Source organism: Balearica regulorum, chromosome 2, assembly GCF_011004875.1.
Source record: "Balearica regulorum gibbericeps isolate bBalReg1 chromosome 2, bBalReg1.pri, whole genome shotgun sequence".
NCBI lineage: Eukaryota > Metazoa > Chordata > Aves > Gruiformes > Gruidae > Balearica > Balearica regulorum.
In genome coordinates, this window is record NC_046185.1 from 130,441,150 (window position 1) to 130,455,229 (window position 14,080).

General features: G+C 43.1%; 1 protein-coding gene across 11 annotated transcripts in view; it reads right to left on the minus strand.

Annotated features, from left to right (window-relative positions):
- CREB5 (cAMP responsive element binding protein 5) overlaps positions 1–14,080 on the minus strand; it is a 261,523-nt gene that overhangs the window by 70,260 nt on the left and 177,183 nt on the right. For all 11 annotated transcript variants that reach the window (XR_012834091.1, XM_075745918.1, XM_075745916.1 and 8 more), the window contains 2 exons: positions 3,858–3,984; positions 1,620–1,730 (listed from right to left, as the gene is read on the minus strand). Coding sequence is in view for 10 of the 11 variants with exons in the window: in XM_075745918.1 (XP_075602033.1) it covers positions 1,620–1,730; positions 3,858–3,984 (238 nt within the window). In the remaining variant the exon portion in view is untranslated. The remainder of the gene's footprint in view (positions 1–1,619; positions 1,731–3,857; positions 3,985–14,080) is intronic.

Below are 14,080 nucleotides of genomic sequence, written 5' to 3' on the forward strand. Positions count from 1 at the left end.
CAGAATTCTCACCATATGCACCAATAATTTAATCTTTTTCTTAAGTAGCCTCTCATTTCCAGTAAAAAAAAGGCAGGGGGTGTGGGGGGAGAGTAAACTACAGAACCTTTAGTCCCCAAAACAGATGCCAGTTTTAGATTTATTCAGCCAAGGAGTATTTAGCTTGGCTATGCTTGCGCTGTTGAAAAAACACTTGCCTATTCCAAAAAGTTTTTAACAAGCTCTGCTGCAGATGCCGTTGCCATTTGGCATGTCAGCGTCACTGTGTGGTACAGCAGAGAGAGAACTCTTGACCACAGGTTTTCCTTGGCTGGGGGAGCCAGCTTTTTTGGCTATCCCTCTTCTTTTGGCCAACTGGCTGCATGTTTACCGAGTGTGGTTTTAGACGGGGTGTTAACACAGGTTGGGTTAACAGCCTAACCCAGACCAACAGCGAGGCGAAGGCATGACCTATCCAATCTAAGAAAACAGAGATAGAATAAGCTCATATATGTTGTTGCTCTTAACCCAGAGTCTCCTGCATACCCCATACCTATGGACAAGAAGATATTTTTCTTTGCCTCAGGATAGATGACAACAACTTTAAGAGCTGTACCAGTCATGCAAAGTAGAAATATATAAAAACATGTGGTTGCTTAATCTTTGTCGGCTTGATTTCATTCTCTCACTTACGACAATTTTACCTTGGCGAAATGCCACTGAAAGAAGTTCAGTGAAGTTACTCCTGTTTTCCACTACGATGAGATATCTTGAGAGGATAAAAGCCTTACAGAGTTAGACTGCAAACTTCTGTCCTCGTATTTGCACTAGCCAGCAAATGGCAGTTCTGAAACTGAAAAAGCCTAAGTGTTTCTACACTAATGAACTCAGTTCCAGGGATATTAGTGCCGAATACCTCCATGAGAGTGCATATAAAGCGGGGGAAAACTTACAAATGCCCACTTGTAGTTCAGTTTACCTACATTAATCCTGTACCATCACATATGCCTGAGAAGCCTTGACCTTGTAAGGCAGACAACAACTTTAAAAAACACTATGACATTTGACTCATATAAATCAATTATTTTTGTCCAAATTCTGACTCTTCTTTTTGATGGCAACACCTTTGTTGCACTCAAGCAAAAGAAAATATCCCAGTTTTATATACATCTTTCAATTTGCTTTTCTAACACTGCCATTGCCCTGACACACCATGTGCCTATCTGGAAAAAACAAAGACTGTGTACACTCCCTCCACATCAGACAGTTTTTATTTCACTCTTTATTAACTGATATTTTTCTTTAAGACAAGTTGTGGAGCACAGATACCATCAGAGAACCAGCCAGACCATTTGCTTGAATTCTACTAATCTGCACCAAAAATCCTATTTAATCCAGTATGGATCAGATAGCCCACCCTTCACTCCAGTTCCCTCTCACCAAGAGTTCAGCTAGGACCAGGAACATCCTGCAAGTTCATAGACACAAAGGCAATTTACTGCAGCATATTAAAAAAGAGTATAACATATGACTAAGAATGAAGTAAGCAATGTCTGGCTACATCCCCCACTGTCTGGGTAACCAGTATGCAAGAGCAATATAAGAAAAGAAATTTTTTTAAAAAAATTTTCTCTTTTTACCATTTTGGCTTCTGAATGCATTGGGGGGACTTGAGGTGAAGCACATGGATTATTGAGGTTCGGCCCCTGCATCCCCATGATGTTGGAGTTCATTGACATTTGTCGCTCCATCTTTAAAAGGAAAAGAAAGAAAAAAAAGAGGTTTGAAAGTGTCTGGAGACATTTGCAAGAATTTATGCTTGGTTTCTATTTAAATGGACTCAGCTTTATTTCTTCAAGTCATGACTGGAAAAATAACAATCTGTGTCATGAATTGCACGTGTGTATGCACGCAGGCGTGTGTTTCATCAGAATCGGCCCTGAAAACTCACAGCCAATTATAAAGAAAAGGGTTCTTTACTAAACAAATGTAGCAGCCACCCAGATTTGCACTTTTTTGTAATGATTTTCTCCCTTTCAGTATAACAACACTCGGAGTTAAGTGGTTTTAAAAGCATCACTGTATAAAGTTGTGGCTTCCCCTGTCAGTGCAGCCCAACTTAGCTTGTTAAAAACATAAATAAAAATCTACAATCTCGAGTATATGGAAAACCAGTTGGCTCTTTTTCCTTCACTCAGACTGCTCAGCTGAGAAGAGTTTTCCATACGTCTTGTAAGGGAAGCTTTCATGTACTGCTTAGATAGCGAAAAACAAAGGAGAACTCCTCCTGGCTATTCAGAGCCCTTTCTGCAAGCTAATCTCCCTAGGCTGGGAGGGAGGGATACAATTTGCAAACTAAACCTAATGGCAGTAAGGCCTGGATAAAATAATTTCCTGGAGCATCTTCCCCGAAAAGAAGCAAGCCATGTTACACCGCTAGTCATTGGTAGGCTGGTACGTAGGGTCACGGTGCTGCTTTCAACCAGAGCTGAGCATCCTGCCTTGCTTTGGGCCAGCCCCCTGAATCTTTGGCTCATACAAGAAAGAAGCTTTTGGATCCTCCTGAGCAGGGGAGCTATTTTGTGTGCCCTGTGGTGAGGTGTTGATTCATGGAGGGTGCTCCATGATCCCAGCAAGAAGGGGTGCTGGGCCTGAGGGAGAGGGCGATATCCCACTGCCCGCTGGTGGGGAGAAGCTGCCTCTGCCAGAGCCCCTCACCCTCTCCACAGGGCAGGAGCAGCTCCCACTGCCATCTCCTCTGCAGCCCACCCAGGAGGGCTGCGGGGCAGGACCTGCAGCCAGGGCAGCCAGCGCTGATAGGGTCTGTCTCGCCTCCATGCTCACGTCTCCGGGGCTCTCAGCTGGAGCACACCTGCTTGTCTGCAAGCAGAGCTGCCCAAAGGGCTCCCCAGCAGCAACCCGAAGCCCCTGAGCTTATGCTCAGCTGGATGTTTGCTCCATTTCAGGTTCCTTAGGAATCACGCCAGAAAAAACTGCCCACAGTGACATGTCTTTTTTTTTTTTTTTTTTTTTGTGTTGAACTTCCTGGTCGATATTCCAGGAGAGACTTATTGACAAGTTGCTAATTAATAACTTACTAATGACTGCTCAAATAGCAGCCAAACCTGCATTTTTGTAGCCCTGTGGAATGTCCCCCTTGCTCCAGAACAAGCAGTGCTTTCCTTCCTCCCATGATCGATTGCTCTCAGGTTGTCTTCCAACCTGAACATCATGGAACGAAACAGAAACTTCTCCTTTCCCAATCTCCTCTTCCCCATGCCATCCTTACTCATCTCCACCCCTAATCTGGCCAAATGTCTTATATTGAAAGGGTTGTTAAAATCATTTAAATTTGAAGCTACAATTGCAAAGCACCCAGAAGATGGGAAATATTCCCATCTCTGCAGAAATGAGCAGTGATCATGACCAAATTCTAATTATGTGCAAGTTACCAGGCCGGAAAAATAAGTCACAGTTCGTTCTTGTTAGCTGGTTATCTCCCAGAAACAAGAGGATTACTTAGAGTTCACTGGGATAACTTATGTACACGGCTTTTCCAGTTTTGTCTGACTTCAGTAAAATCTTTTTGTTCCAGCAGAGACACACTGATCTCACCTACATGACCAAGTGTGAGAACCAGAAATTTTAGTCTCATGTAAACCATTTCTAATCACTCTCACACTAATTAACATGCCATTAACTGCACCAGAAATACACTTGTGTAAGATGAAGCAGTGAAAAACGTCCAGCTTCCTTAACTCATTACGCTTTCATTTTTTAGAAAATCCAGCAGACTTTCACCTCTGCATAGGTTGAATCGAGCAAAAAAACCACAACCTTCCTCCCGCCCAGAAAAACCCCAAACCAAAAAAACTTACAGGCATGAGTACAGCAGAAGACCCAGGCATGGTAGGGTTGGGCAGGGTGCCAGGCATAGAGGCAGGCATAGGCTGTCTTTGTCGGTTGTGTAGGTGCAGTAGCGAAGACAGAGAACCTGGGACAGGCCTAGGAGAAAAGGAAAGAAAGCTGTCATGGGCTACAGAGACCAAAACAAGCCTTACCATGCCAGCCACTGCTAGGCACAGGCAACTCTAGACAAGCAGGCGCAGATAAACCAATCCAGTGTTTGTCCTCTCCTGCATAAATCAGTAGAACAGAAAAGTTTTCAAGAAACGGATGAATCACCTTCCCTCTACTATTTATCAGTTAAAGCACCAGTATAGTTCATCTGGTAGAACACGAATGCAAACGTAACAGCTGGTCTCAGTCTATGCACCTCTGCATCGTACAGTGGCCAGCAAAAGATTTCTACAGACAAAGCAGGAAAATTTCCTGGCATGCCACATCAGAGCATTGCTGTAAATTCAGCCCTCAGGAACAAAAGTATCTGGATGATAGTTTTGCAGACTATGACAGAAAATTAAACACTCTTAAATTAATTGTGAAATTTTACCACCTGTAAATAAACTACTCTAAAATGAGTATTTCATCTGGCTCTTGACATTCTCTCCTGTGAAACTACCAAGCCTTTGTTCCAAGGTGAGGTTCCTGATTTTACCAGTTAGCATGTCACCAGGGACAATGGGAAAAAAGGGAAAAAAAGAAAGAAAATTAGCAAAATTACATTCAGATTAAGTAGCCTGTAAAGGCAAAAAGTACAGACTATAAAAAAGCAGAGTGAGTTATTTTGGCAGAAGGAGTTCAAAAGATTTAGAAGGATTTTTCTAAGTACAGCACAGGGAAAAGAGAGCATGTGAGAAAGCAGGCCCACTCACAAAGAAGAAGAATCATAAAATTAATGGATTAAACAAAGCTGGGACTACTCTTTGAAAACAGCTTTTAAGAATGTGGACTTGGGAGTTAGTTAAATTAATCAGCTTTTCTTCTTTTTTTTTTATTTTTTTTTTTAGTTTTGGAGAAGGTATGAGTTGCTTCAAGTTTGGGGTAAATATAACTTGTTACCTTTTCAAAAAACATGAAAGTAAGAAAGCTTTCACATGCAGTGCCTCGACAAACATTGCTAGTACCAGTGAGTATGTTAAATTCTCACAGAATAGGATGCTCTGCAGTATAGTACGTGGTTTACACTGTTTATTGGGCAGGAGAGATACTCCTAAAGGCATGAGAAGGACCGTAGAGAAGGGGGCATAGTCCTGGAGCTTGAAGAGCCTCTGCAGGGGGAAGCATGGAAAGACTCTAAAGACATTTGGAGCCTTTAAACATCAGGGTTGATTTTCAGCCTTGGCAGAAGCATCCTTTGCTTCAGTGACGAATCCACAGTTAGCCATGAAAGCCTCAAAATTGGGCTGGGCTGGTTAGGGAAGCAGAGTCACAACCTCAGAGCTGTGAGGGGGAAGACGGTCACTTCTCCCATGTGGTCTGAACTATGTCACACCAAGTGATGGGGCTTTACTTCTTGCCCCTCCAATTGTAAGTGATACTGGCAATCATGAATACCTACAACCCTCCTCTAACTTTAGGTGTCACTTCCATTTATCTAACAACAAGTAAAGAGGCCAAAGGCCGTGAGCAATGGGATTCACAGACATCCCACATGGGGGACACCACATCCAGGCTCCCAAAGCGGAGGTGCCTGTCTCATGGCAACATCAGCTTCTTCTGACCTACAAGTCTCATCCTCTTCTGCCCAGACTTCAAACCACCTCATCCCCTCTTCCCTAAAACTCCCTAGTATTTCCCATTCTTGGACTTTCAGTCCTTCAACCCTCCTCTCTTCAAGCCCGTTCCCCCACCAAAACATTTCTGTCCCAACAAATGCCACCTCCAAGTCCTTTCCCCTGCCTGCTCCCTCGTACCCCCACACTCCTGCTCTTCCCACCCCTCTGCCCTCAGCTGCCCTCTCTTCAGCAGCTGCACATGGCTGAACCCATCCTTTTGTCTTGGTTCTCCATGGACAGAAGAACCCTGTGTTTTGAAGGATGTTTTAAAAATCCTCCCAGACACATATAGTACTTATTTAGAAGGGGGGGCAGGACGGGACAAAAACAAACCCACAACAAATGTATCTCAGATACAGACAAGAAGCTCTTCCTATGCTTCCCTGGTTATCCGCTGATGGAGGAATATGATGTACTTTATATCTTCATACCCCCAAAAAGAAACTCAAGACAATGTCTCCCAAAGACGTGGTGTAACCCTGTGAGAGGGTGCAAGAAGCGCTGTGAGGGAGTATGAAGCAGCTTCTGGGATAGGGGACTCTAGAGCCAGCTCAGCGCAAGGCTAAGCCTGGGGAGCTGTGCAGGTGGTGTAAGTGGATGTAGTGCAGGAAAAACGAGCTCAGAAAATATACTTGACGTACGCAGCCCCTGACCCATCCTGCTCTCCGCTTAAAACACAGCTGCTCCATGTACCACCACTCATTCACACAGGAGGACTGACGCATTGTTAGCACAGGGTCAAAATAGCACAAAAAGCAGATTGAGTGATCCTTTGAAAAGAAAATGTGAGGAGATACCAGGCTGAACGTGAGGAAGAGAATGATCTCAGTTTCGTTTCCAGATGCTAAGGTGACCCCCACAAGCAGAGTCCACTTCCCACCAGCCCATCCTCACCACAACCACAGCCCCGCAGAGCAGCAGACAACAAGCTCAAGCAAGTCTTCTCTATCTCATACTTTAAAGTCCGTGTGACACCCATCAGACAGAATGGCTGAGACCCCCACACTGGGGGGCTGAGGAGCAGAACAGTGTGCCGGAGCCCCTGCCAAGGCTGCACCCTGGGTTTACTCCCAGGAGAGCGGACAGGGAGGAATGGGCAGGAAAGGAGAAAGTGCTGGTGCACTCTCATGCCTGTCCTGGGACAAGACTGACGTGTGTGCCCACCCCCCCGCTGGAATTCGGGAGCCCTCTGGGTCCACCAGCTTAGACACAGCCTACACGAACTGTGCTGGCTAACAGGAGCAATAGATTCAATAAAAAGATCACTTGAGTTTTCAGTGGGACCAAAGTTAAACAAGTACCATGACAACAACCCCCCTCCCCTTATTCATTCTGAGACTGTCCCACATACAGACCCTTTGTCCAATTCACCAGTTTCATAATAAGCTTAGGTGTTAGGCTGTTTGACAGAAACTTATTTTGGCCTGACCTATGCAATTTGTGCAAGTGATTCTCAAGGGACTGCATGGTTTGAGTTTTGCTTATATGTTCCAGAGCCAAAAAAATTTCCAAAATTGCTTTAATGAGTTTGGGAATATGGGACTTGGGCAAAAGGGAATTATTGGTATTTATTAAAATGGCAAAGAAGCTTCCTTGCTGTCCCCAGTTTCACCTTTAATGCTGCTTTGCTTTGGGGGTCTGCATATACTACACTTACCTAGAGGGAAAAAAAATCCTCAGTACTTCAGGTATTTTTTCTTGTTACACTCCTGCTAGTCTGTTCCCAAGCGTGTTTTTGCAGAGGTCGGAGAAACCTTGTGCTTCAAGGTTGACCCTCTTTGTTGAAAAGTCTGCACCGCTCCTGCCACCAATAAAAGTGCTACATAACGCACACCAGATTCCGCTCTCCATTGGGGAAGCTGACATTGGCCAGTACTCGTGGATACTTGGTATTGCTTCCACATTGAATACAGGTCATCGATTAGCATGTGCCCGTGTGCATTCACTCGCACACAGCTCAGGGAACGTGTATGGCACAGAACTGTACAGGCTGAGATACTCAATTTGTCTGAGACATTTCTTCTCCTTCCAAGGACAACAAAATCTCTTTTGTTGTTGCTTTCTATCCTGCAGCAAAGAAAGTCAGTGAGAGTTTATAATTGTTATTTTTAACGTTGGACACGTTGACTCTGCTCCTCTCTTTGTAAATGCTGAGGAGGTGCTGCCTGCAGCCTGTCAATATTGCTGACTGAGGGGTTTTAATTCCTTGGCACCTGTGTCACTGAATAAATAGGGTTGTTGGGCAAACAGCCCACAAATAAAGGACAGATAAGATAGAGAACTGGCAAGTGCACAACCTCCCTGAAAATCTGGCCATCTGTGGGGTTTTTCCCAAATTTAAGAATTTTCATTGTGTTCCAGCAGGAGCCTGCTGTTGGACACAATGGGGTCTCAGTCAGCAGTTGTACACTGTCTTTTTGGGTGTACATGGCCTGGATGGATAGCGTCACGGTGGCTTAGTAAAATACCACGTGTTAGCCAAGCTGCTGTAACTGACCATGTTGGCTCCCCTCCCTCTGCACGGTCGTGCTAATGCCGTGAGTCATCCTTACTAACATTTAAACAGATGGGCGGTACCCCGCTAAGCCATGGTGACTCGATCATGTTCCATCATAAGACTCTACCCAACAATTAAAGATAACTCCAGTAATGTAATCAAATAACTATGATATATTCGCTATGTGCCTTCTTGATTAATACCAAATATTCTGTCTGCTATGACACAACACCTATCTGACCCAGTTTTCTAGATTGTCTGATGACTAAACACTACATCTGTCTATTAAAAGACTAGACTTCCCTTAACTTGTAGTCTTCAAGGACAGTTTCTGCAGACGACAATTTGCAGCTGCAGCCTCATGAGATTAGGTTGATTCTGACCTAGGCCATTCAGGGCTACATGCAGAAGGACTGATGCTATTTAAAGTATCACTGTCGTATGTTTTCTATTACGGTAAAGCACTCTGGGTCAGTGGGTCTTACCATGACCTCTCTCCTGCTCCTTACTCTCCTGCATGCAGCATTCATGCAAGGTCAGCACAAATACCTACACCACAACCCAGTTTGTTCTACTTTAGTTAGCTCTGGTGTGGAAAAAGTAAGGCCGTAAGTATATGGAGTTGCACTGGAGCAAAGGAACTCACCTCTTGACTTTCTATGGCCTCCAGACTCAGCCAGCTCACACAGGAGCAGCCCACAGGTGGCTGGTTGTGCTGCGGCAGTTTGCCATGTTGGGTCAGCACTGCCACAGGGATTTCTGCTCCAGTTACACAACACAGACTTGCCCAGACTTTTTCATCATTTTTATATACATGTGTGTGTGTGTGTGTGTGTGTGTGTGTATATGTACCTACATATATTTATTACAACAGTGTCTAGAATCCCTGGTTTAAAAACTGCAGGTGAGATCCTTCCCCAAAAAGCTTATAGACCAAGGATAAAATGAGGGAGAGCACGTGGAAGTAATAGGGAGACACAGGTAAATAAGGCAGCAATGATACCCTTATGCTCAATGTAATGAGAAGCAACCACTGCCTACCAGCAGCCTGGATCTTTTCAAGGTATGTCAGTAAGTGCACGCAGTTTGGGCGGCTTTCAGGTTGAGGCACCCAAGTAGCCTACCATGCCGAGAATGAGCACAGTTGGCTATGGCTACCCTCTGAATGTCTCATGGACAACCAGGTATTGTTGCAATTAAACTTTCCATTGCTAAAAAATAAGTTCACTGGAGCATGTGGTTCTACAGATCAGCTGCAAACTGCCTCCACAGCAGCTACTGAGGCCAGAGCACCTGACCCAGGTGCTGTCCTTGGCCTTCAATATTTGAAAAATTCAGTCAGAGGGCAAAGACGTGGAGGGGATGTTTTAACCTGAAAAAAGTGTACTGACTGGAGGGGTTGCCTCACTGCTGGTCTGCTGTTGTTTGATCCACAGCGCCATTATTTAAGCCTATCAATCCAACTATAGCTTTCCTCATTTGTGGCCCATTATTTGAGGTGCTCCCTCCCCCAAAGGAGGAGGGCAGTTCTGTTTCAATTTATTCATTTATCATTCAAAGGAGGAAAGAAAAAACAAACACAAAGGAAAGCAACAACAAAGCACCAGACAAGTACTTGGAATACCTCACATAGTTGCAGGGACCTCACCTGACCTGCCATACCCCATGTTTAACGATGTTTTAATCACAGCATCACCAGAGAGCCAAGCTTTCCAAGAAGTGGGAGGTTTGTGTCACCAGGTTTTTCAGAGAGCCAAACCATATTCAGGGGAAAAGAAAACTGGCACCTAAAATTAATGGCTTCCCGCCAACCTAGTAAAGATCCTTGTTTGTATTTCTCAGACAATTCAGACATCTGCATGATGTGGGTAGATTATTATTATCAGTAGCAGACATTTATACTGTGGTGGTGCCCAAAGGTCCCAGTCGGGACCGGGACCCCATTGAGCCTGGCACTGTACAAACACAGATAAGAGACAATTCTTACACAGTGTGTTTACAATCTAGAGACGCAAAACAGATGAAAAGTAGAAGACGGAGATAGAACACACAAGCAAATAAATATCCTAAAGAATTGGAGACAGTTTAGTGGCACTCCTCTGGCTGCGACTTTGTGTCTTTGTATGTTTTTTATTTAACTTGTATGCTCAGAAATGACAGGACTGAGGAAGTTTGCAAGAGGAAGGGAGTAACTAAGATTGAGACACAGGAAGGGCAATACTCCAGAGAAAGAAAATTGTGGCTCATAACTTAGCGGATTTGAGGAGCATCCAGACAAAGCTATGCTTTCTGTAGAGATTTTTAAACAGACCGTGCATATATTTTCACATATGTGTTACCTTAAGGTATTTTCCCAGTGTTGGCAAGAAGAGATTTCAGGCTGGGAAAGAGAAACTAGCTGATGGGAAAGAGAAACTAGCTGATGGTAAAGACACTGGCAAAGTGAAAGTGATGCTTGACACCGTAATGAGAAACTGGAGGACTGAGATAAGATAAGGCTAAGCTGTGAAAAGTCTTAAAGACAAGAAGCTTGATTCGGAAGTGAAGGGAAAGCCCACATAAGTGTTTGAGGAGAGCTGGTACAATTAAGATAACAAGCTGTACATTGGCACGGAGCTTGAAGGCACTCAGCGACAAGCATCACAAAAGGAGCAAGATGCAGCATACAGATATGAAATGATATGGACAAAGTCAAAAGCAAGTAAAGGTATGTCTCAATTCACATATCTCTTGATGTCACGTGACAAGCTGTTCCCTGGGAACAAAGCAACTCCATCAGAAACGCATTCTTGCTTGCTTGCTTGCTTTAATTCACAGGAACAGAACATCTAACTGAAGGGAAAGAATAAACCAAAAGAAAAGAAAAAAAAAAAGAAAAAAGGACAGGGAATCTATATATGTTCAGTAAAATACTAGAAACTTGTGGAAAAATGCCTCCAAAATTTGTTAAGAATTCTTTACTTTTCACTCGAGCTCGTAGGAGAAAAGCCCCACAAATCAGCAGCCCCACTGCTGTAATGTATTTAGCGGGCCAAACTCCATTTAAAGATTTAGTCAATGATAAATCTTGCCTTTAGAAACTCCAATTGTGCTAATGCCACCTATATTTCCTGAACACATGTTTAAGGAACCTCTGCAAATTCAGCATAAGTACAAGGACCAGCAGGTCCTTGGAAGCCTCACAGAACCCATTAACATTTGCCTTTTGGCTCTTACAGGTCTTAGAAACTGCTGGTTTCAATCTTCCCTTCCCTCTAAATATTTCACTGGGTCTTATTGCCTGACCCATTACAAGAAAAATAAGAAAAGCTAGAATGGTTTCTTAGACTATAACCTCCTTGGAGAAGTTTATGTTCTGCACAGTGTTATGCACACAGCTGGAACTCACAAATGATACGTGGAGGATAATGGCATAGTTAAAGCAAAACAAGGAAACACTGCAAAAGGCAGGTTCAAGGGATTATAAAGAACTAGCTCGTATAAAAACACATTCTTGTAATAAAATAAAAAAGTGGGATAAAAACAAAAAACTGCAGCATAAACATGATTTGATCATAAAAGCAAGCAACGATGTCAAACTGATTCCACTGTTGTGATGGTCTCCCAGCTCAGACAGGACCAAGCCTAATTCTTCAGGAAAACAAATGGGTTTGCATCACCACAAAGAAAGGTATATCAGTTTCCACTGAAGAAAAAAGGTAGCAATAATACACAAATGTACCAAGTGGCAGCTGACTTAAAACCAGGAATAATAACAGCAATAAAGCTTACACAAACACTTTCTAACATGTCCATTCTTTTTAAGGTTCGGGCTTAAGACTCCAGCCTGGCAAGCAAATTCAAGAAAACTTGAAAATTTAAGGCTCATTGAGGAAAAATGTCAACAGGTTAAACAGCTGGAAAGAAACCTAACCCCAGTATCCAAATAAAAGTGACAACTGAAAACCAATTCTGCCAGGTTTGTGCTACCTAAAGGTGCCGGAGCCTTCATTTGCTCAAGCGACTCCATTCACAAACAAGTTACAGAAGTGCAAATGGTTTTATTTCACCTTCATAACTTTGTATCTGAAAAGAATAGTAGGTTGCAAAAAGGATGGAGAAAAAGCTCTTTTTACTCTTAAAGGGCTGAGAGGGTATGTGGAGAGCTCTCTGGGAGTACTCACTACCAACAGATCCCTATACTGGAAATGTGGTAAAACAAATTTCTCAAAATTCTCTTTCTATTTACCCTTATTATTTGGACCACTGCAATTTAGTAGAAATACTAAGATAAAAGAGCTTTGTAAACTCTGCTTTATAATAAAATGAAAGAAAAAAAAAGAATCTTTTTGAAGTGATTTTTCCTTTTTTTTTTTTGTTCATTTTTTTTTAACTTCCCAAACAAAGCAGAAGTTTGTCTCTGAAAATAAGACGGTGAATTACAGCAAAGTCATGAAAACAAAGAACCAACAGTTTCTCCAGTGCAGGCTTGTTACCATGAGCTAATAATTCCAGACTTTAAGCAAGCTGAGCCTCTTTTTTAATAACTGCATGCCTCTAGGCAAAGTATTTCTACTAAAAATTATTGAGGCATGGAACAAGGCAAGGTGTGTGAGCTAATGTTGGATTGTTCAGTTACTAAACCAACTCCTATAGCAATGAGCCTGCTCTGAACTGACAGATTATTTCTCTGTATACACTTGTATAAACACACTGCTTAAGGTCGAAATCTGTGTAAGCTTTCTTTTCAATTAAAATGTCAAAGATGACAGCACATGTTTTCACTGTCCTCCACAGGATGATGGATGCCGCGGCAGCAGTTTCACACCCCTGCGTTTCAGAGATGTTTGCCTGCCTGGGTGTCTAAGATGTACTTGCTGATCTTCTCACGCGCCTGCAGGCACACAGGACTGCTATGGAGACCTTACGCTTTGGATGGCTTAACATCTCTTGACTTTTTCTTCCTCAACATCCCCCTATGTGCCCTTACATCCAATGTTGTAAAAGCTAGAGCGAGAAGATTGTTGCGCCTGAAGACGTTGGGAGAAGAGTCCTGAATTAAAACACCAAATTGCTGCTTAAGTGACAGGTCTTAAATCCCAGACTAGTTTCTGGTCATGGCCAATTTGCTTCAGGCACCTAACTTAGGTCCCCACAGGAACACAGTTGCTGTGGGTAGTCAGCAGAAAGAATCTGAATCTTCATATTTCTTCAGCTCCGTATCTGTGAAAATGAATAAAAGTCTATCCATCAGCTTCTCATACATTTTGGTCAGTCTACAGCTTGTACAAAGCCAAAGTCAGCGGCTCCAAATGCTGCTGGGTCTCAAGACGATGTGGCAATACAACTCATAGACCTGAAGCATCAATTTGGTCACAATTTTGCTAGAAAAAGACTGACCAATGAAAACAAGTCTCCGTGAGAGAAAAACACAGTCTTGCTAATGCTGACAAGACATCACTGTGCTGCATGCACTATGGAGAGCAGCGTTTGCCCACAGTCACTAGTGAGGAAAACAGATAGGTATATACATGTGAGATGATTTATTTACTGAGATTCATATTCTACTCTCAACACCAGAAATACTATAAAAGTAACACATACCATAGAAGTCTTTAAGAAGGGCATTATATAAAAAAATACAAACATGAATTCTTAAACAAAATAGCAAAGAAGTAAAATAGAAAATTAGAAGCTTGGAAAAGTCTCAGATGACATATGATGTCAGCGGCAGACCAAAATCCAGCTCTTAATCCCATCCTTTATCAAGAATACCATAGAGATACACTGTGTTTTTTAACGCTCATTGCTTCCCTAGCACTTCTGCCACCAGCAAATGCTCCGACGGTGCCAAGTTCTCTCTACAGCCCAGAGAAAAGTTAGCACTTGTGCATGGCCCACCACGGTCACAGCCCCAAACGTGCTCAGTGTCTCAAAGCTGCTGGTT